The following is a 24,896-nucleotide window of genomic DNA, read 5'->3' on the forward strand; positions in this document are numbered from 1 at the left end:
ACATTGTGCGATGAAGTCTCTCAATAACTCCATTAGCCGATGGGTGATAAGCTGTCGTTCTTATATGCTGCATACCCAAAAATTTTGAGAACTCTTTGAAAAGTGAAGATTCAAATTTTCTACCTTCATCTGTAGTTATTCTTAACGGAACTCCAAATCAAGAAATCCCTCCTTCATAAAATTTCTTGGTCACCTTTTCAGCAGTTTTATTGGTTATAGGAAAAGGTTCAGGCTATCTTGAATGTCTATCTATGCAAGTTGAACAGTACGTATACCCATTTATGGAGGAAGTGGTCTAACCAAGTCGATATTAACATGCTCGAAACGACTTTTATGTACCGCATAAACACCTACTGGACTCACCACATGTTTACTTATTTTGGATTTTTGGCATTAAATACAGCACTGACTCCATTTTCTAATGCCTTTCTTCATCAAATCATCTAAAAGAACAATTCGTTCAGGCCAGTCTCAACACCCTACACAGTAGGTTAATGGACTGACACCTATCAGAAGACAACTACTCCCCTGGCTAATACCACGAAGGGCGTTGGATTATATCCGACAGGTGTCAGTGCAGGATTCTTCACTGAAGTTATTCCTGCATAAGCTGTTGGCGATACAACTGCCGCAATAGATTTTCAATTATTGGAAGACACTAGCAGACCGGTTTCGGGCTGTTTGGCCACTCGTCAGTGCAAGGTAGTGTATATCATCAACATAAAGTCAATGATTTCCGATAATCTGTGTAGGGTGTTGAGACTGGCCTGAACGAATTGTTCTTTTAGATGATTTGATTTATAGCCAGTCTTCAAGTATGCCCACTGACTATACGTGAAAGATTTCTTTCCTTTTACGAGGAATTGGGCAAATTTGGATATGCAGTTGGTTACCTCGTTCACAGGCAGATGGAGCGACGACAAACCTGTTGTTTGTTGTAGTCTTCAGCTTAGTTCGAGGAATGATACTCTGACGGAATTCGATTTTAAATTATCGGAAATCATTGACTTTATGTTGATGATATACACTACCTTGCACTGACGAGTGGCCAAACAGCCCGAAACCGGTCTGCAAGTGTGTTCCAATAATTGAAAATCTATTGCGGCAGTTGTATCGCCAACAGCATATGCAGGAATAACTTCAGTGAAGAAACCTGCACTGACACCTGTCGGATATAATCCAACGCCCTTCGTGGTATTAGCCAGGGGAGTAGTTGTTTTCTGATAGGTGTCAGTCCATTAACCTACTGTGTAGGGTGTTGAGACTGGCCTGAACGAATTGTTCTTTTAGATGATTTGATTTATAGCCAGTCTTCAAGTATGCCCACTGACTATACGTGAAAGCCTTTCTTCATATTCGACCAAATATATCTCTCGCTTATCAATTTAGTGGTAGCTCTTATTCCGGAATGAGATAAATTATGCAATATATTGAATATTTTTCTTCTGGATGCTCATCTTTCTTTTGATTTGACTTCCATTCTGAACGGTCAATATTCTTCATAAAATCGATGGTACACACTCTGGATCAGCAAAGTATTGTCTTTACCAGATATATGTTTCATCTCATTGATAAACTGACTTATGCAATCCAATTATCTGGTTTGCCGAGGACTACAATTCACGGATTTCTTTTTTGAAGGCAAATGTTATTGGCTCATGATCTGTATAGATAACAAAATGACGTTCTTCTAACATATATCGAAAATGTTTTAACTGCGTCATATATTGCTGGAAGTTCACGATCATAGCCGCTATATTTCTTTTGTGGCATTGTAAGTTTTTTGAAGAAAAATTCTAAAGGCATCCAATGGATATACTTTTTCTCTTGTATCACTGCTACAATAAAAAAATGAGATGCATCCACCATTAGTGGTAGAGGTGAATCTGTTGGGTGAACAAGTAAAGCAGCATTCACTAAACCTTGTTTTAATGTATCAAATGCCCTATTTTTTTTCTTCTGACTATTTCAACATCTGATATTTCCCTTTTGGAAATCATTTAATGGTGCCTGAATATCTGCAGCTTTTGGGATTGCCATTCTATAAAATATTACCATACCTACCTTAAAGAAGTCAGATTTTTTGGTTTATCATACTTCAAAATTAATTCACTTTCCTTTGTCGATGGTTTAATGTCTTCTGCAGAGATGACAAATCCAAGAAATTCAATTGTAGCTTCACCAAATTCACATTTTTCAGGATTGATTACGACTCCATATTCTTTCAGTCATGGGTCACCAATTATGGAATTAATTATTGCTTTGAACAACTCGAAGAACTTTTATTAAAAATGTTAGTTTTTTCAATAATCAATTTTAACAACAACCTGACTTTTCATATTTAATCAACCTTATGCTCTCTTGTTTTTCCTAATAAAAAATATTGACATATATAGGAACATATATACAAGAGAAGCCAGAATGGTCACCACGGTAGTCCCCGACCAATTTTTTGGGTGCTTCTCTGTACAAGCAGATTTATTTTCAAGAACATTGGGAAAGTTGACACCCCTAATATAAATATATTTCAGTAACACTTCGGCAAAAAATGTGAGATTTACGTCAAGCTCTACATATGTATGCCAAAGTGTTATTATAGAGTAAGGGTATCAACTCACTCTTTCCGGTTTTATATTGATGGCGATATCGTTCTTTAAACGGGAAACTGTCGTCGAAATAATATTTCCATCACGGGTTGAAAAACGCTTAGGAATATTATACATTTGACAAATGAAATTTTTGCCGGTATCGTTTCGTTTTTTTGCGGAAGTATGTTCATTAACTGAATCATTACATATGTTTTAGATTTATGTCGATCTCAACACATATGGGCCGTGTTATTGAAATATATTCATATACCGAGAGTGTTTTTATGAGGCGTTTATCCTCAATGAATTTCACTGATCTCGTTCATTTTTTGGCAGACAGAGGTTTATATTCATAGAACATCACTCTTCCTATAATTAGTCAACATGAATGGTATTTTCATGAGTACCATGTTGATAATTCCATATTATAAATTCTTGCTGAAATCGATCGTTTAACGAGAAACTATCGTCGAAACAATATTTTCATCATCATCCTTTCAGGGTATTAATTGACATAAATTCCCATGTGTATAGTGTACATTATTCGACACATGGAATTTTCTTCGATCTCGTTTCGTTTTTGGCAGAAAGACGGGTTTGACAATGTTCTTAAAAATAAAGCTGATTGAACAGGATGTCTCGGGGTTTATTATGAGTCAACTATCTCCAATAGATTTTGCTGATTTTGTTCAATTGCTTGCAGATAGTTTAATGAAACTCTAAGGGAAGGACCACCCTTAATATCAATAGTCAACATGAAAGATATTAATTTTCATGAAGTAGGTGTTGATTCTTATATTTTCATAGGTATTTTAAATTCATGCTAATCCCGATTGTTCATCGAAAAACTTTGATTGCAATAATATCTCTATCAAGGCTTGAATCACCCCGTCAGGTTGTTGAATGTTGACCCCTGGAATATTAGCTGATACCGAATAGTTTTTCACGTATAAACTATCATTTACTGAAGCAATACGGGTAGGAATAACTCCATGAAAGTATTAATTTGAATCATTTTACATCGCAAATCAATCGTAATGTACAAATCATTTAAAAGAACAATTCGTTCAAGCCAGTCTCAACGCCCTACACTGTAGATTAATGGACTGACACCTATCAGAAAACAACTACTCCCCTGGCTAATATCAAGAAGGGCGTTGGATTGTATCCGACAGGTGTCAGTGCAGGATTCTTCACTGAAGACAGGTTTCGGGCTGTTTGGTCACTCGTTAGTGCAAGGTAGTTTCTTATCATCATTTCTCGGACTAGACTGAAGCGGACCATTAACCTACAGTGTAGAGAGTTGAGACTGGCGTGAACGAATTGTTCTTTTAGATGATTTGATTTATAGCCAGTCTCCAAGTATGCCTATTGACTATTTGAAAAATCGTAATAGTGACGAATTATTTTTGTATAATTGAAGAAATTGTATTTAAATCTTAAGCTAACTTCACCTTCATGAATTTAAATCAATCTGAAGAATATATTATTTATTCAGTTGCATGCGTAATAAGTTCGAAATATTTGAATTCATTTCATATTCTACTTTATTCTAATAAGCCCATTCAGGTTTTTCACATTAAAATTTCATTTCAACTGTCTGGCTCGATATATTCGAATATATTTCATGCTTCCTTGGATATAAGTCAAATGTGAGTCTGATGAACGACTTCTTTAAATAAATTTCTGTCCTTTATAATGTTCAAGTGGTAGCTCTTTCGAGTTGTCTTGGTTTATGCTTAGCAAAGTTCCATATATTGTTAGCAACACCCCAAAGAAGGTCTAAACCTTAAAAAACCTATTCTGCTGTGCTGCTCCATCTAATATAAGAAGCGAGGATCTTCAAAAGACGATTGTGGATACTAACAATCGAAACGTCGTGACGTAACTTGGTTTGGAATCTTTTAATATTTATTTTTCATTTTTTGTTAATAATATTTTTTAATTTTCAGCTTTTATTATTATTTCAATTTTTTTAATTTTTTGGTTGTTACTTGTAGGCTATTTCTTTGTAATTTCAGTTTTTTTGTTTAATACAATTGTTATTTGTTTATATTAGACAATGGAAGTCCGAACTGATGAAATACACCACGAAACATTGTCAACCACCTTCAAACAAACGTAGAATTATTGACATTATTGCTTGATCTAACACGCGCGCCTACTGCTTTATTTGTAACCCTCCTTTGCGCGCCTGCTGCCTTATTTGTAACCCTCCTTTGCGCGCCTGCTGCATTATTTGTAACCCTTCTTTGCGCGCCTACTGCCTTATTTGTAACCCTTCTTTGCACGCCTGATACCTTGGGCTTGGTAGCTGATTTTCAGGCTCAGTCTCCGGAATCGGGAAATATCAATTGTCATTTTTCTAAACAATATACCGCTGATTGATCCCAAAGTTTAGATAAAATAAATATAGCTTAAAAAGACTAAAAAACTCGCTTTTATAGCATACAAAACTGAAAAATGAAAAATACATATAGTTTAAAAAACTAAAAAACACGCTTTAAAAGAACATCGAATTAAAAAGTTGAAAATATTTTTTTAAATAAGATTAAAACAATAACGAACGAAAAATACTAGTATTATTGTGAAAAAAGCGTGGGCGCTTTGTGCCATATTTTTGTATATCAAGCGCCCGTCGCTTTTTTCCCAATAATACTAGTATTTTTCGTTCGTTATTATTTTAAGCTTATTTAAGAAAAAAAAATATTTTTAACTTTTTAGTTCGATTTTATTTAAAAGCGTGTTTTTTAGTTTTTTAAACTATATTTATTTTCAATGTTTAATTGTAACCTACCATAAGTTGCTGACAATAAATTTTTGAAAGGTGATTTAGCTAATTTGTCTGTTCCAGTAAAGAAATCACAAAAGTTTTTCGAAGATATCCGGAAAAGGTGTTTGTTTTCACCTGAAACTTATAGAGGTCCACCTAGACATTTTTTCTTGTAAGTGAAATTTCAAATGAATATTCCTTTATATACAGGGTATTTCCTAATTACGGTATGAAACTTCAGAGGGTGATTCGTTAGGTCGTTTTAAGAAAAAAGCTCCTATGAACATATATACGGAGTTGCTTCGTTTCTGAGTTACTGGCATTGAAATAAAAAAAAAGGTATCTATAAAATATCATGAATATTGTTGTAAATCATGCCCTAAAGAAAATAACGCCGGCCGCCACTGGTAGCCATAAACCTATCGTGACGTAGCTAAGAGCGCGCGAATGTACGATGTTGTTCGCTGCCGCTCTAGATGTAGTGAAAATAATGCTACCGACTTCGATGTTATTCTGGCGAATTTTCTACTGCATTCGATTACGATATATAAACGCTAGCCTCGAGCTTATCGGCACAGTCAAGTGGAAGTTACAGTGCGGTACGCGAAGCGATCTAATAAGGCGATAGATATTCGAATAATAGTTGAAGTTTTTGTTGTATTTAAAGTGAAATTAAGTCAAGTTCGATTATTGTTCAGTGTAATATTGGTCAACCCACGGGGAAAAATGTAACAATATCCTTACGCGGAATTGGTTGAAATTTGCTACAGTTATTTGAAGTAATAAGGCGCTTATATAGCCCGAACTAGATTGAAATTATTAGCTCCAATGGCGTCTTAGTGGGCACCACAGCCAACAATATTGAAAAAAAAAAAAAGAATGTCAATAACTTTTTTATGATTTTTAATTTTTTAAATTAAGCAACTGAATATACAATTTTTCTGCCGCTTGTATTTTCTTCATATCAAGCTTCGTTTTCGAGAAAAAAATCACTTCTGAAAACTATCCATGGACAACATAAAATAAAAACCAAAAGTAAGTAATAAACAATTTCGACCGTGAACTAAACGAAAAAAATGTCCACATTCTGATAAAATACACGACTTCAATTGATTTTTAATTTTCTGACGCGTTCAAAAATATCTGAAGTATTCCTTATGGCATAGCAATTGTAAATTATTCGATTCCTCAAGTCATTCATACAGGCGTTTTATGAACAATAGCCTTCAGATGACCACATAAATAGAAATCTAGAGGATTTATGTCAGGTTTGCGATCTGGCAAATTTTGAGGTCCTGCACGTCCATTCCAGCGATTAGGGTAGGTAATGTCGAGATGTCGAAGAGTATGAACACTAAAATGAGCTGAAGCCCCGTCGTGCTTGAAGCACTTGTTTCCTCTTACAAGTACCGGCACTTCTTCTAACAAAATGGGTAAATGGTATCGCAAAAAAGTTCGTGTATCTTGCTAGTGGAAAAAATGGGCCAGTTAGGCAGTCACCAGTCATTCCTTCCCAAACGTTCAGCAAAATTTTTTGTTGAAAATGACTTTCTCAGAAAACGTGGGGATTTTTTTCGGCATAAAATTGGTCATTGTGAAAGTTCATAATAGCATCCCGTGAAAAATTTGCTTCGTCTGCAAATCAAATATTTGGCAAAAAATTATTATTGTGTGCCATCGTATGAATCAACCACCTGCAAAATATTAATCTTGGGTGAAAATCTCGAGGAAGTGGAGCTTGGGCACGCTGTATGTGATGTGGGGTATAGGAGGTTTCTTTTTATGAACTGTCCATACGGTTTTTGAGCTGACGTTTACGCAGCTATTTTTATCAAGTACTTACTTGGTTTTTTTTTCATTTTGTCTTCAATCAAAGACCGCCCGCCCGGTACTGACGATGCCCAATAGGCTGAAACAGCTGTATACCGGTAGCTCTTAAATTGAAATCAATATGGGAATGATCAAAAAGTACTTATCTATTTATTTTATATATATATATATATATATATATATATATATATATATATATATATATATATATATATATATATATATATATATATATGCTGTTTCAGCCTATTGGGCATCGTCAGTACCGGGCAGGTGGTCCTCAATTGAAGACAAAATGAGAAAAACCAAGAAAGTACTTGATAAAAATAGCTGCGTACACGCAAGCGAAACATAAGTGGAACCACCTATTGGTGTGGCACCCAAGTCAACTTGCCAAGTTTTTATGTCAGTGTTGGAGGTTTGACCAATCAACCGACCACAACAGTTGTCGGTTAATTGTTTTTATATATATATATATATATATATATATATATATATATATATATATATATATATATATATATATATATATATATATATTATATATCATTATAAGTCACAAAAAGGATTTGAAGCTTAATAACTCCTATTTAATTATATGCGAGCGCTTTCGACAGCTCATCGTGCTATCATAATCTAGGCTCTACTCAAACCGCAGTTTCTTGCACCCGATGGGGGTTCACATCAGACCAATAGCGACAGTTATGTTTGTTTATTATACCGTTGTTATGGAAACGGCTTTCATTACTCCATAATATATTTTTCAGAAACTGATCATAATGAATACGTGCGAAACAATGCAATGAAGTTCAATCTTCTATCAGCATCTCCTGAATATATATTGGAATATATTTCAGTTATTAAAAATGAAACATGAAGATTATTACCTGGATGTAGTCCTTGAACCAAATGTATTTTGTATGGATGGAATTTGTTTTTTGACAAAATACATTGTATTGACGATTTCGAAGTGTCACAATCCATTGATACTTGTCTGGTAGAACTATGTGGTTCCAATACCATTTGATATAGCACTGCAACAGTGTGATTCTCATCTGTAGCCGTTTTTTACTCTTTCGTTTCCGTTCATTAAAACATCCATTTTGTGCAAAAGATTTGGCTAAGCTAGCGAATGTTTTGCCTGGCGGTAAGCTTCTGTCAGGATACCGATTTTCAAAAAACCAACACAAAAATGAATACACTTTCGTCAAACCTGACAGATTTTCTGACAGATCGATGAATACGTTATTGCAGTTTTTTGACTTATTCATGGCCCTCTTCATAATATACAATAAAATTGCCTTTTTTCATCAAAATTTAAGGAAAACTACAAGTGTGCTATATGAGTGAGTTCAGAATTTGATGCAAAATCCAAAAACAAATTGAAAAATCTGGGTTTCCATTTAAAAATTCATTTTCCAGATATTTGCCGCGTAGTTGATTTAGTATAGACGTAATATGATTTTTTTAAGGATAAGTCGCCAGCTTGCAGTTGCGTCGATTGTGAAGAAAGTTGTCCTGTTCCACCACCAGAACCCCCTGCACCACAGCCTTTCAGAGTTGCTGGTTTTGAAGGTTACGCTTTTGTAATGGTGGTAGTTTTTATAGTCGGATCTGGAATATTCCTCTTGGGAATTTTTGCTTGTAAGGAAGGAAATGACCTGGGTAAGTTTTTCATCCCCAAATGTAATTGTTTTATTTTTGAAGTTTTGCTTGAATTTGCACCATTTGCAGTGTAATTTGTATCAGAGACTAGTTTTATTTACATAGTTATGTCACAAAAATGTAATTTAAAGTTTGATTATATCCTTATCGGAATGTTTGGAATTTAAATATCCCCTGACGAAGTCATAAAATCAATTGCTTTATATCAGAGTTAAAAAGAATACAACACATCATCGTCAATTAATTTAAATGTCATTTTAATGTAACATTCGTAACAATCTGAAATAATCAAAACTGATTATAGAACAAAATGGTTTTCCACAAATTATTTTGCCTATAAATTATTTTCCAATACGTTGTCTAATTTTCACTCTTGCTCACTTTTGTCTTCATGGCGCATTAATTTATATCATCAGGAAAACTATCAGGTTTCTCCTTCGACCAATTATAGCGAAAATATATTAAATATACATTAAACTATTTTCCTTCAACTTCGAAGTTAAAGAAAAAATCTTTCTGTCATAGGTAGTTTTGTTTTTTTTTTAAATCGGGTCATAATGCTTTTGATGACAAAAAAGATCCCACTTCTCGAATATTGTGGATCTGGTACTTTAGGCTGTGTACGAAAAAACTTCACGGAGTGGTGACAACTTAAGGTACTGCTGATAAGTTACTCCAGTCAATTTTTGTCCAATTTCAGTCTTTTTTTTCATTTTCTCTTTGGTACTGACTTGTCAGCAATGGTTTTCAGGTTTGACTTTAAGAGCATATGCTTCTCCTAAAAATTGATCTAGACATAGATATTGTTTTGAAAGTTGTATGCCCCTCACTTGTTCTGATTTCAGTGCTTTTCCTATGTTTCAATATGAGTAAGTTGCCTTTTAATTTTCAGTTGTTTTTTTCTAATTTGGAAAAGCCTGTTACATTTATTTCAGTTTTGCATAACTTCAATTGTATTTTCCAATCGCTTCTATTTATGATTGTTTAATATGTGATTTCAATTCGATTTTGTATTATTGTTGGAGAAGAATCTATAATAACGTATCCAAAACACACATCATTTTACAATTTTCACTAAACAATTTTACAAAAACGGAACACGTGTTTCGCCATACAATGGCTTCTTCGGGCGTGTCTTTACTAACTTATTCTACATATTCAATGCTAAATATACCTTATTCTATCGAAGTACCTACATTTCAAGTACCTTATTTTTACCTAAGTTTGAAATGAATTAAATTACATTAGCCATGTCCCAGTTTCCACATTTGAAAAAATATTTAGTAACGGGGAGTCATTCAATTCTAATTGATCATTTAGTAAATTATTCGAATTCCTGAATCTATTGATTTCTAAACATTTTAGAAGATTGAGTTTCAAACTCTTCTCTTCTAAATGTAACACATCGTATTCATGCTTGAACTCATGTCCTTCTACTGAAAGGTGGTTTGCAAATGAGAAATTGGTCTTTCTATTAACAAAACTTCTTCTATGCTCTTTAATTCTTTGGAAAAATGTTCTCCCTGTTTGGCCAATATACAGTTTTGGGCAAGAGCCACAAGTTAGCTTATATACTCCTGATCTATCCGACACCGAAATTTTGTCTTAATTGATTTCAATGAATTTACTTAGACTATTATTCATTCTGTGAGCTACGTTTACTCATTCTTTCTTCAAAAAACGGGCAATATTATAATATTGCCCGTTTGGTTGGTTCACCCAAATATAACAATGTCCTATAACTGGCGTTATCGCATCTTGAATTTGGGTAAGCCAGGTCCATGGCTTGCTTTTGTAGTTTTTTTTTTTTTTAAATGGAGTCTATAATATCTACCTTATAACCGTTGTTAATCGCGATTTGTTTGATCAAACTCAGTTCTCTCTGGAAATTACTCTCAGGCAGTGGAATATTCAGTAGTACCTGCATCGTGAATCATACTATTGAATGCAGCAACTTTATGCTGGTAAGGGTGTGTGGAGGACTTAGATATGATAATGTCCGTGTACGATGGTTTGTTCAAAATTTCAAATTCATGTTTATTGTTATTTTTCGTAATGGTTAAGTCAAAGTAATTCATTCACCTCCCTTTCAGTGGTAAATTTTATTGACGTGTGGAGTTGTCATATTTGAGTGAACCAACCAATAATATTGCCCGTTTTTTGAAGAAACAATGAGTAAACGTAGCTTACAGAACGACTAGCAGTCTAATTAAAAACAATAAAGACAAAACTTCGGTGTCGGATAGATCAGAAGTATATAAGCTGACTTGTCGCTCTTGCCCAAAATTGTATATTGGTCAAACAGGGTGAACATTTTCCCAAAGAATTAAAGAGAATAGAAGTAGTTTTGTAAATAGAAAGACCAATTCCATATTTGCAAACCACCTTTTAGCAGAAGGACATGAGTTCAATCATGAATACGATGTGTTACATTGAGAAGAGAAGAGTTTGAAACTCAATTTTCTAGAATGTTTAGAAATCAATAGATTCAAGAATTTGGGTCATTTACTGAATGATCAATTAGAATTGAATAACTCCGCGTTACTAAATATTTTTTCAAATGTGAAAACTGGGACATAAGCTCAGGTAATTTACTTCATTACTAACTTAGGTAAAAATCAGGTACTTGAAATGTAGGTATAATACGGTATATTTGAATATGTAAAGACACACCCAAAGAAGCCATTGTATGGCGAAACACGTGTTGAGATTTTGTAAAACTGTTTAGTGAAAATCTCACAATGAAGTGTTTTTTTGAATACGTTAGTTATGGATTTTCATCAAGTATCGGCCAATTCCAGCATGAATTATAATACCTTGCATTTTTGGTAACAGAAAAAGCCATTGAATGTTAAGCTAAACACTGTGTAACTAACTGATCATTGAATTGGTTTTAATTTAGGGTGTGGTTTTATGTTTATTGTGATTTTTTTATGTTGGTGTTTGTTAGCATTGTAGCTGAACCTTGTGGTTTTACAATTTTTTCACAGGAAGCAATAGATTCGACTATGAGCGAGAACAATTCCAAGCAGACATAGACGATAGAGCAGAGGATCGCCAAGGTATAAAATATATGCCGGCTTTTGCCTATGCCACTTATATCGTGTTATACTTTTTATGTCTATTTCACTGTACAGACTGGTTTTCCTTTCAAGATAAACAGCAACAACATATTTTGAAATATTTTTTTTATAAATTCACATTGTACTTCATATGAAATGGGTACCTGTCTGTATGTAAAATAGGAAGTGTTTGTATTTTTTTCAGTAGTGGTTGCTCTGTCAAATTATTTCTTTATGTAAAATACATACCAATGTGTTTTGTCAATCATGTCCGACAACCTGTTGAATTCATTTTCCAGATTCAGATTATCTGGTGCAATCATCTCATGTTATCATAAAAAGTATATGTAATGTTACATGTTTCTAACCAATTTTGAACTTGACATACAAATATGAGGATCTTTGTTATTTCTTTGCAAACTTCATTTTAACCTCACTTTCAGTTCCTGATGAAGATACAATAAACGCGTCGAAAGCTTGAAAAGAAAAAATAGTTTTACAGTCTTTCTGCTTCTGAATGCTACACCCGATTTCACAACCTGCTTTATTTCGTGAAAGCAGATAATTTTGGTGTCAAAGGGTCCTCTTATTTACGTAGAGATCCAGCACTAGGCGTCATCCGTTAGGGCGTCGCGACACCGACGCCAATTTTTTTAAATGGTAACCCAGTATTTTCAATTGGTTTTTGAATTCTGCATTAACTTCTGGATTCAGCCATCTGGCACACTTGTAGTTTTTCTTGAATACTGATGAAAAAAGGCAATTTTATTGCGTATTATAAAGAGGGACATGAATAAGTCAAAGTGAATGCAATAATACGAGTTTAATAAAATGAATCCATCAGTTATGATTTCATTGGATGTTCAATTTTATCTAGTTGCGTATTTCTGTACAAATTAAAATAAATGTTTCAAATTACCAAAAAATATGTTACTTTGACCATAACTCGGCTAACATGATGATAACGAAATCAATTAGTGATAACAAGAATCATTTTAGTGAGTGTTCGAACTGCCTCCCTTCACGTAGAATACACATATTGCATCTTTTTAGTAATTCCCGATTCGTGACAGCTAAAAGCGTCTCTCGCTTTATTGAAGCACAAACATTTGTGATACTATTTGTCAAATCCTCTACATTTTGTGGACGTCGCATATAAACTAAGTCTTTGATATATCCCAACAAAAAGAAATCTAGTGGAGTAATATCTATACTTCGAGCTGGCCATGGTATTGGACCATGGCCATGGTATTTCCAATATATTTCTCATTAAAAGTATCATCCAAACATTGGGTAACTATTCTATTATTATGTGGAGGTTCCCCATCTTGTTGAAACCACATATTCGGTCGAGTTTGTATTGGCAAATTCTCCAAGAGATTCGGCAACACATGTTGTAGAAAAACCAAGTACTTCTCCCCATTGAGATTTCCTTCGAAAAACTGATGTTCTATCAAATATCCATCAATGATTCTGCATCAAACATTAACCCCCCACACAGACTGAAATCTCGTTTCTTGCACCCAATGGGGGTTCACATCAGACCAATAGTGACAATTATGTTTGTTTATTATACCGTTGTTATGAAAATGGCTTTCATCACTCCATAATATTTTTTTCAGAAACTAATCAGCATCTCCTGAATATGGGAATATATTTTAGTTATTAAAAATGAAACATGAAAATTATTACCTGGATGTAGTCCTTGAACCAAATGTATTTTGTATGGATGGAATTTGTTTTTCGACAAAATACATTGTATTGAAGATTTCGAAATGTCACAATTCATCGCTACTTGTCTGGTGGAACTATGTGGTTCCACAATAACATTTGGTTTTTGGTTTTTTTTCTCTTCCGTTCATTAAAACATCTATTTCGTGCCGAAGATTTGGCTAAGCCAGCGAATGTATTGTCTGGCGGTAATTTTCTGCCAGGATACCGATTAGCGTATATTCTCACTGCTTCTTTTGAATTCCTTCTTGCTTCGCCATAAATACATACAGTGTGTAACAACGAAAACTTAACAGAGCCGTTTTTGAAAAATTTTTAAAAAAAGCTCGGACACGCCGATTTCTAATTAAAGGGGGACACCTTTCAGACTAATCAGATTTTTTGTAGTACGCACCCCCTCGGAGGGGTGCGTCTGACGACCCTTATTTAGATAGGGAAAGTATGTCGAGTGGCACTTTGTTTTAAAGGTTTTTCGAATACCTTTACATCTCTGTTGAAAGAAAATTTTTGTAACGATTAGTTTTCGAGATAATTTGAAGATTAAAAGGTATTTTTATTGAGTTCAACTCTTTAAAATATATCAAATTGGTTTTAAGGTACAATTTACGTTCAGAACTTTTATAAAAAAAATAAATGTTTGCTTTTTATGACAACCTGCTAATACGTGTCCATTTGATTTCGTAAAAAAGTAAGAATTATTTGTTTATTACGAGGAGATTTTTTCGGCGGATGGGGTTAGTTACTACCCTTACATTTTAGCTAAATTGCCTTTCATGAAGGTTGCCTTTTGACGTGGATATTTTATGCTTCTGATAAATCATACTAAAAACTTACCTGCACAACGAATACAACCTGCTGATTTCCTTGCATGCTGATGGCACAGAAAAGTTTAAAAAACTGTTTTAGTGTTAATAAATTCCAATAATTGTTTTTGAAGCACACACAAAAAAAGTAACACCTAATAAGGGTAATTCACATAGGAAATTTAGAGTAAATGTTCAAAAAGTGTACCATTTTGCTCCATGCAACAATAAAGATTCTGTTCGAATTTTGCTCTTACATTATTCAACATCTCAGGAGTTATAGCTCGGCATTCGTCAATAATTCTACGACGTAATTCATCCAAATTGGCTGGCTTCGTAGCATAAACTTTAGACTTTAAATATCCCCACAAAAAGTAGTTCAGTGGTGTTAAATCTGGTGATCGTGCTGGTCATTCAATTGGACCTCTTCTGCCAATCCATTGTCCTTCAAAATGATTATTCAAAAAATTTCAAACCTGTTGGGCATAATGGGGTGGTGCACCGTCTTGTTGAAAATGGATAAATTCATCTTGACATCTTGGATCCTGTTCAATTATTTCAACTATACGAGGTTGTATTGCCTCTTCAAGAAGTTGTAAATAAGAATCACCGGTTAAATTTCCATCAATGAAAAATGGACCTACAATATGATTGCCTAATATTCCGGCTCAGACATTTAACTTTTGGGGATGTTGGGTATGTATTTCTGCGTATTGTCTTGGGTTTTCATCCGACCAATAACGGCAATTGTAACGGTTCACGCAACCATTTAAATAAAATGAGCTTTCGTCTGAAAAACAGATGTTATAAAGCAGCTCGGGATTTTGCAATAATCTCTCACTCATGCCCTCACAAAACTCCTGTCTTCGGTCAAAATCATCCTCATTGAGTTCATGAATAAGTTTAATTTTGTAAGGATGGAATTTGTGGTTTTTAAGGATTCTCCATGCGCTCATATGGCTTATTTCGGCCATCTGGTACTTAACTTGGGATTGGCGATGACTTGACCAATCACTCCAATCGCATTATCGTCATTCACTACCCTTCTCTGAACATTTCTTTTTTTATTTAAAACCGAACCTGTCTCCCTGACTTTTGTGACCAAATCCAGAACGTGATTTCTGCTTAGGTGTTTACCAGGGTTTTGCCCGTTGAATAAAATTGATGTTCTATTAGCATTTTGGTCGTTGCCAAAAAATAAAGCAATAACTGAAACACTTTCAGCAGTAGTGTAAGGCATTTTTAAACAAATAACAATACACGACCCGTTTAAACAAAACAATCGAACGATGTACTAATGAAAACTGGAAGAAGAGGAGTGGGTATTGATTTTAAAAATGGGATTTTATTTAACAAAAAACTGATAAGAAGAACTGCTCGAATTTTTTTTATTTTGGTATACAAGTTACCGAGTGGTCTGTCTAATGTATTATCAACATGACAATTTTAACTTCAAATCATCTCGAAAACTGATCGTTACAAAAATTTTCTTTTAACAGAGTTGTAAAGGTATTCGAAAGACCTTTAAAACGAGGTGCCACTCGACCTACTTTCCCTATCTAAATAAGGGTCGTCGGCCGCCCCTCTCCGAGGGGGTGCGTTAATATTAAAAAACTGATTATTTTTGAAAACTTTGCCACCCTGTATCTCAAAAGTTAAGGCGTTTAGGACATACGTCCATAGGACGTTTTTTCCTTAAAATGGGTCTAAGAATTAATTACCTCCTTAAATATTAGCATGTGTTTAAGGAACACATATATATATATATATATATATATATATATATATATATATATATATATATATATATATATATAGATAAAGGAGTTTTTAATCGGACATAGCACTCAAGGAAGTGGCAAACCAAGTGTTGCCCATCCCTACACTTGGCTGCACCATACTGATGATGGGTCAAAAGCCCGAAACACGTGTCTATGGTCTGCCACTTCCTTGAGTGCTATGTCCGATTAAAAACTCCTTTATCTATATCAAGACACTCGATAACCTTCGTAATTATATATATATATATATATATATATATATATATATATATATATATATATATATATATATATATATATATATATATATATATATATTTCTGAAAACTCACACAAATAACCCTTGGGTTGTTTGTGAGTTGAAGTTAAACCAGCAATTATCTTGGGAGATCTACCATACGTGTATAATTTGAATAAATTTCAATTTTTGGTGTGAATAACAATAGTAACTCTTGAATCGAATATTTCTTGTCCAAAGAATATTTGGAAAATTGACCATGAACTTCGTATTATTTACGTCTTATTCATGACAATTTCTTTCAAATATTTGAGGTTTGTATTCCATAATGACTAGTTTTATGGTGATAGCTCGATGTATTCAAATTGTTCAATAATCATTGAATTTTTATATAGTAATTATTTAATTCTCCTTGGTTTAAATCCGGTTTATAATGACTGTTATATCAAATAAGTTGTTTTGGGCATTTTAATAAAATAACTTGACTTCATCTGCTTTCTAATATTGATTATTATACGATTTTTCAGCTAAAAACTTATTTACAAACGTTCATTGTCTTTCATGTATGAATTTGAATGTATCTGTTTAGTTTTTAACCCTGCCTGTTTTTCAAGTGGATATTTGGGTGAATTTTTTGGTTATGGTTGGTTACAGTGGGTTTGATCAATGGACAGAGATCTGACGAGTTGAGGGCTACACGTAATGTGGGTATGGCTGACCACCATTCTTCCCAAGTGGCATCAGGAGAGGGTGAAGAAAGCCCTCTCCAGTCTTCAAAACGATCTAGTACGTTTATTGCTTCTACAGTGCTTGACCACTGAAAAAATTTAATTATTTCTCTTAACAACTGATTACAGACATCTTAAATATTAAATGGTTATGAAAGTATCAGATATATTCACATTTTACACCATTATATTTTTTTTTTGGTGGTTATGCAAAAAACTTGTAAAAATATATGTATTTTTTTGTTTTGGGAAGCTTTTATAGTGAATGTTGCATGCTTAATTCACATTCCGGTTTGAGGTAGCAGGAATATAACCGCATTTTTTCACATTATTCGTCATTATACAGTCAAAAATAAAAATGCTTGTTGTTTACTCTTCGATCAGTAGAAAATAAAAATTTCATGAAGTCAAATGTTGAGACAGTCAGTAGATTTTTTTTTTCATATTCAAAATAGTTAAACTTTAAGTTAGTGCATAAATCAAGTCAATGTTTTGATTAATCTGTTGGACTTAACTACTAAAAGTTGTGTAGAAAGTTGTTTTTTTCTATAAAATAACTTTATGTTTACATGAAATCCATAGATGTGAATGTTTTTTGTATTCCATCATTACAAATAGAAATGAAATCATTATGAAAAATGTCTATTCTATCTCTATGGTATCTCTATGAACAATTACCAACATTTTCCAAATACATTTTCTTATGCAATCTGCAGTAATAATATTTGTCTTATATATTGAATGAAGTTATGTACTATATTTATTTGTGAATTGGTCAATAACAAGTGTTCCACCGAGTTTTTTTGGTATAGGTAGTTCATACCTCTCTATTTTAGGTCTAAAATATATAATTTATACTATACTATCTACATTTCAGATTTTTAAATGAATATATTTTCCAAATATTTGAAACCGTTTTTCGATCCTCAACAATATATTTTCAGTCAATTTAATATTTTTCCTTTGATTAATCAAAATCAAGAATTAATAATCAATAAGATTTTAATAATTTGTGTTTGTTTGAACCCTTCGACATTACAGTAATTTACAATAAATGTTTTGATCAATTATGTTAGGCAGATTATGACTTTTTTTGAAAAAGTTCAACTTTTTGTGCCTCAGGTGTGCCATCAGATGCTCACGAAATGGAAACACGTTCTGTCAATAAGACGACTGATTATGATAATCCATCATCATTTATTGAAAAACTGGGAGCAAATACTGAATCATTACTTCAGAAATCGTTTGAGAAATGGGGAACCTTCTGTGCAGAGAAGCCATGGCTGATTTTATTTTTAGGGGCCTGTTTTGTAATAGGACTTAGTCATGGGATGAAATATTTGAAGGTATTTACATCTTTAATACAAAAACATTTTACTTCATTTTTTCAATTTCTCACCAAGGTAACCACAGATCCTGTTGAACTATGGTCATCTCCAGTATCTCGAAGCCGCATCGAAAAGGAATTTTTTGATAGCCATTTTGAGCCATTCTATCGTACAGAACAGCTTATCATTAAAGCTGTAGGACTTTCTGACATATACCACAATACTTCTGATGGAATCTTGAAGTTTGGTCCTGTCTTCAATGATACTTTCCTCAAAGCAGTCCTGGATTTGCAACAGAAAATCCAATCAATTGGCGAGGGAACGTCTTACAGTTTTGACAAAATTTGTTTTGCTCCTTTGAGGGCAGAAGGAGATACTAAAACATCCATAGATGAGTGTACAGTAGAAAGTATTTGGGGATATTATCAAAATGACATTAATACTTTTGAAGAAACTGGAGAAGATCCACTTCATTATGAAACAAACTATTTGGATCGATTTGTCAAATGTGCTGCGTAAGTAATATTTTGTTCAAGAGTATGTTATTCATATATTCATATATATTTGAACATTAGGAAGTTTTTATCATGATGATAAATTATTTATCCTATTTCAGTAATCCGTTTGATCCCGTTGACTGTTTGGCTCCATATGGGGGTCCGGTAGATCCAGCCATTGCACTTGGTGGATTTCTTGAGCCAGGAGAAAGTCTTGCTAGTAACTCAAATTACAAGAATGCTTCAGTTGTCATATTAAGTTTCATTGTCAACAATCACCACAATAAGTCTCTGCTGTCACCGGCTTTAGAATGGGAAAAAGAATTCATAGCTTTTATGAAGAACTGGACCAGTACTGAAAAACCTGATTTCATGGACGTTGCCTTCACTTCAGAACGATCTTTGGAAGATGAACTAGATCGTCAAGGTCAATCCGATATTATAACCATTCTGATATCTTACATGATAATGTTTGCTTACATAGCGATTGCGTTGGGACAAGTCAACAGCTGTTCTAGGTTGTTGATAGATAGCAAAATAACTTTGGGTTTAGGAGGTATCCTCATTGTACTGTCTTCAGTTATTTCATCTGTTGGAATATTTTCTTTCATTGGTGAGCCAGCCACCTTGATTATCGTGGAGGTTATTCCTTTCCTAGTTCTGGCTGTAGGAGTTGATAATATATTTATCCTAGTCCAAACCCATCAAAGAGATAGCAGAAAACAAAATGAAACTCATTCACAGCACATTGGGCGAATTCTGGGACAAGTCGGACCGTCAATGTTGCTTACCAGCCTCTCTGAAAGTTTTTGTTTCTTTCTTGGAGGTCTTTCCGATATGCCGGCAGTCAAAGCTTTTGCTCTATATGCCGGTATGGCTCTATTAATTGACTTCATACTTCAAGTTACTTGCTTTGTAAGTCTTTTGTCATTGGATACAAATCGTCAACAGGGCAACCGATACGATGTTTGTTGCTTTATCAAAGGAACAAAAAAAAACGAGCCCACCCCTGCCGCCCAGGAAGGTCTTCTCTATACTTTCTTTAAATCTGTGTATGTTCCATTCCTGATGAAAAAAACAGTGAGATGTGTGATAGTCGTAATATTTTTCGGATGGCTGTGTTCGTCTTTTGCAGTGGTTCCTCGCATAGAAGTTGGCCTTGACAAAGAACTATCAGTGCCATTGGATAGTTTCGTTTTGAAATATTTCCAATATCTGCAGGCATACTTGAGTATTGGGCCACCAGTCTATTTTGTGGTCAAGGGCGGACTAGATTACAGTCAGCCGGAATCTCAAAATTTGATATGTGCTGGACAATTCTGTAATCCAGATTCACTAGTGACCCAAATATATATTGCTAGTAAAATACCCAAAACTAGTTATATCACAAGAACTAGCGACAGCTGGCTGGATGACTACTTTGACTGGAGCGCAAGTCCTGAATGCTGCAAATATCGGAAAAAAGATCATGGATTCTGCCCACATGACGGATCTGGTAAGTAATCTGAATTTTTCTTGGAAAAACCAAGTGAAGTGAGAAATTATCCTTCTGATCCGTATTGATTAAATTTTATGTTAGAAAAAATGCATTCTGATAGAATAAACAAAAAAGACGTCACTTATTGAAATCAAAAAAAAATTATGCAGAACTTCCACAATGAGAAAAACAGTGGTAAATAGCTTGAGGTGGCTGTCTGATAGTGTTTGGCAAACAAATTCATTGGAATATTCACAATCTATCTTCATGAATATTTAGTCAAATCCTCATATCTTATCAATTTTTTCAGAATACTACATGTCGGCGGTCGATGTGTAAGCCTCGCTTTGCAACTGGCCGCCTTGGTGGGCCTTGTTTATCTTGAATATTCGAGGATTGAGTTCTCAGTGGATCCCATAGAAGATGGGATCCACTGAGAACTCTTCGTAAGAGAAGATGTCATCGCCCTTACTTAGGCTTGTCCTTTGAGAACAGTTGAGTTTAGCAATGCATTTGTGGTTCAGCCTAATGACACCTCAGATGAGATCTATAGGGGGTCGAAACAGCATTGTCTGGTGTTGAATCATAAATGCGTTGTGTCAGGCTCTAATTTACAACTAGTTTGCCTAGCAATGAAAGACTTCAGAGGACGAATTTCGGTTCGAAGTCGAGTTTTGGCTTTGCAACTGACTTCCTCGTTTATCTTTGATATTCGAGGATTGGTAAATCATGTTGCACAACAGATATGGATATTAATTGTCATAAAAATAATTTTCTTTCAGGCCACCCAAGTAACTTAGAAAGTTGGATTATACGACAATGACATTTGAAGTCGTATTTTTACTTGAATTTCAAACTATTTCTTGTGTCTTTTCTAAATTCACTGTTTTACAAAAAGTTTAGTTTTTTTATATACCTACATATTTTAATTGTTCTCTCTTCATTCGATTTTTCGAGAATTTCATTCTGGTATTCTTGGATTCTATCAGAGGATTTCATCACCTACACTCGAATTATGAAAAAAAATGTTTGAAAATGATTCACAATGTTTTTCAAGGTACATACGAGATTAGGATTTGCATCGTTGAAAAAATTGATATTTTTCAAAACTCAGATCTGATTAATGAATTGAACGTAAAAATGAAATGATAAAATGTCAAGAATAGGCAGAAAAGAAAGGGTTTCAAACTGAGATGAGGATGTTTTTATTTTTAACGAATCAAATTCAGATATAACTCGTCTTGTTAGTTGATCTAAATGTGCTTTGTTCTCATAAGAAAATGTTTTGTTTTCTTTACAAAATCTTCATAACTGAAAAATAACTAGTAAAAAATTTAAAACATGTTTAAACTCATAATAGTAGAATGTAATAAAAAATATAAAAATAGAGATACTTGTTACTGTAAATAATTGTGATGCATTGTTTGGATGCACTTTGAATATAATCTTTGAATAGAATAGTAATGAATATTACTGGAGTTTTATTTTCTAACACCAAACCGTTATTTCAACACCTCGACACGTGTTTCGATCACCTAGTGATTATCTTCAAGAAGATCAGTTTGATCTGCAAACTAAGGAAGATCAATCTGATCTTCCTCTTGAAGATGAACAATTGGTGATCGAAACACGTGTTGAGGTGTTGAAATAACGGTTTGGTTTTGGGAAAAAACTCAGGTAATTTTCATTAACTATATTGCCTAGCCTAATTAATAATTCAAGATACATCTTGTTACGAGTTATTTTAAGGTATTGTCCTCCTGAAGGTCATTGTTGAATTTGAATGGATCCGATGCCGCGAAGTAACTATTTAAATAAAAAATATATTTCAATCTTTCAGTTTCCAAATGTACCCCATGCAACCTCACCATGCGTGCAGACAACCACAGACCAAATTCAGAAGACTTTGAACGATATGTATCGTTCTTCCTTCGTGACAATCCAGATGACACATGCCCGAAAGGAGGGCATGCAGCATACAGTCAAGGAGTTACCTTCGACATCAATTACACTACAAACCTATCCAAGGTACAAGCAACATATTTCAGAGCCTTCCACGATGTTACCAGGACTTCTGTAGATTTTTATGAAAGTATGAGAGCTGCAAGGAAAATAGCAGCAAACATCACGAAAACAGTTGGAGTTGAAGTTTTCCCCTACTCGATATTTTATGTGTATTATGAGCAGTACTTGACCATGTGGAGAGACACCTTATTCAGCATAGTGGTGGGTCTTGCTAGTGTATTCGTAGTAACATTTCTTCTGATGGGATTGGATATATTCTCAAGTTTTGTGGTGGTCGTTACCATAACAGCAATTATTATAAACGTCTGCGGCCTCTTATACTGGTGGAATGTACCGCTGAATGCAATATCGCTCGTAAATCTAGTGATGGCAGTTGGAATATCCGTGGAATTTTGTTCTCATTTAGTGCACAGTTTCTCAATTTCTGTTATGCCTAGTCGAATAGAGAGGGCGGCAGATGCTCTGACCAGGATGGGTAGTTCAATATTCTCAGGAATCACCCTTACGAAATTTGGAGGAATCATTGTTCTGTACTTTGCAAAATCGCAAATATTGCAAATTTTCTACTTCAGGATGTACTTGGGAATTGTGGTGTATGGGGCAGCTCATGGACTCATTTTCTTACCTGTACTGCTCAGTTTTATAGGTGAGTTAAAAGGTCTCAGTAATTGCATGATAAAAGTTGTGACTGTACAAACTTAGTGTTTTTTTTCCATACAACTTTTATCTCAACTTTGAATTAGACAATTGTTCAGCTAGTTTTTAAGTATTTGTAAGAATTGAATTATAATTATTATACTCTATTTGAGTAAAATGGTAAAACTCATGGTAAAAAAACTGGCATGAGGTTGCAAAAATATGAAAGTGGAGAAGTTGTATTTTCTCAACTACGATGTGAATTCCTGGAATTTCCTGGAAGTCCTTTTCAGGCTGGGATATCTGAGGTAAATTATTAAACAAGCGTTACTTGTAAATTAAAATTTACCCTGTAACTACAGGCTTTATTGAGGACTATCGCAAACTTTCACCGGGGTACTAATCGTATTTTTTGATGTGCTGCTGCAGGAAAAACCTGCAGCAGCACATCATCTGAAGATTTTGATCTGCCAATGTCCTCTCTTCCATAAAACAAAATGTAGGGTGACTCCAGAGGTTCCAATAAATTCAATACATCGCCAGATGTATTACTGACACTTAGTGACACGACTATTATTATCAAACTTAAACCAGTTCGTTTCATCTTTGACCAAGGCGTAATAATAACCAGATTCAACACCAGAACCACAGTGAACAATGACTGCATGAAGATTATAATAGTGGTCTGCTAGATTGAAGTGTTCATCTATTTCGAACCTTCGTAAGAGTTTGGTGCTTCCGTCAGAGGTTAAGTTATGTTTGAAGATCATCAGTATTATTATCAGATTGAATTTATTATCAGTTGTGGAATTGGCCGCGGTGGTAGTGCGCCCGACTCACGATCGGAAAACCGTTGGTTCGATTCCCGCTTCGACCAGATATTTTTCTCGAGATAATTTATCTGGTTGAAGCTGGGATGATTCTGCAACCGTGTTAGGAATTTCACGTTAAAAGGTAAGACCTCGTTAGTCCTTAGCTCGCATAAGTTCTCAACTTTTGAGAGTTGTCGTTCGTATGGGGGCGACAGCTGATTAACGGAAAAACAGATTTTAAACAGACTGGTGTTTCAGCTATACTTATTTTCTTATAACAGTCAGTAAGTTTGGCGCATGTTTGGCAATACAGTCAACATCACCTGTTAAAATTTCCATTTTCAGATGATTTCACAATAAGCTTTGCACGGACTGGTTATTAGTCATATTAGGAAACGCTAGTTGAAGTTTCAGAAATTAACACAGCAAAAGATTAACAAATACAAGACGAGACAGACTTTACGGAATCATTCAATCCAGAGCGGTCAGGAGTATTGATTCTGCTATTTTTTCTGCTCATGAAGAGTATTCAACAAGAACCCCAAGAATTCGGAACAATCCTCTTGTTGTCCTAACGAGTACCTAGTGGACTTCAAAGACTCCAGGAAATCGGTTGGTGGGAAAGATGCTACATTCTTACGAAACTGCAGCTGCATGAACATGTGTTTGAGTTTGGTGACTACGTAGGAAACATTTTCGTTCTCGTTCATCGTTAAAACCTCGTTCTTAAAATTCTTCGTCATGAACAACACTTGTAAAATGCCATTCATGTAGCAAGTGTTTAAGGAAGAACATGTTTCACAGAATCTGCATGAGAACCATTTCTCAAGCTGCAATCAACCCTTCCAAATGATGAAGGGTAGAGGGATCGATTCGGTTCTTGCTTCATGAAACTCTTCCACTGAAAGGGAACCAGATTCAC

At 34.4% G+C, this 24,896-nt stretch overlaps 1 protein-coding gene across 7 annotated transcripts in view; it reads left to right on the forward strand.

The window, feature by feature from the left end:
* LOC111507609 (NPC intracellular cholesterol transporter 1) overlaps window positions 1–24,896 on the forward strand; it is a 75,344-nt gene that overhangs the window by 39,786 nt on the left and 10,662 nt on the right. For 4 of the 7 annotated variants that reach the window (XR_012467964.1, XM_074184969.1, XM_074184981.1 and 1 more), the window contains exons 3-9: window positions 8,664–8,856; window positions 11,847–11,918; window positions 17,126–17,257; window positions 18,322–18,545; window positions 18,603–19,042; window positions 19,144–20,519; window positions 22,342–23,172. Coding sequence is in view for 6 of the 7 variants with exons in the window: in XM_074184969.1 (XP_074041070.1) it covers window positions 8,664–8,856; window positions 11,847–11,918; window positions 17,126–17,257; window positions 18,322–18,545; window positions 18,603–19,042; window positions 19,144–20,519; window positions 22,342–23,172 (3,268 nt within the window). In the remaining variant the exon portion in view is untranslated. The remainder of the gene's footprint in view (window positions 1–8,663; window positions 8,857–11,846; window positions 11,919–17,125; window positions 17,258–18,321; window positions 18,546–18,602; window positions 19,043–19,143; window positions 20,520–22,341; window positions 23,173–24,896) is intronic. The other 3 variants (XM_074184985.1, XM_074184982.1, XM_074184987.1) reach the window with 3 other exon arrangements.

The sequence above is a fragment of the Leptinotarsa decemlineata genome, unplaced genomic scaffold (genome assembly GCF_025532065.1).
Source record: "Leptinotarsa decemlineata unplaced genomic scaffold, Ldec_3_MD MMD2_P_RNA_scaffold_2, whole genome shotgun sequence".
Taxonomy (NCBI): Eukaryota; Metazoa; Arthropoda; class Insecta; order Coleoptera; family Chrysomelidae; genus Leptinotarsa; species Leptinotarsa decemlineata.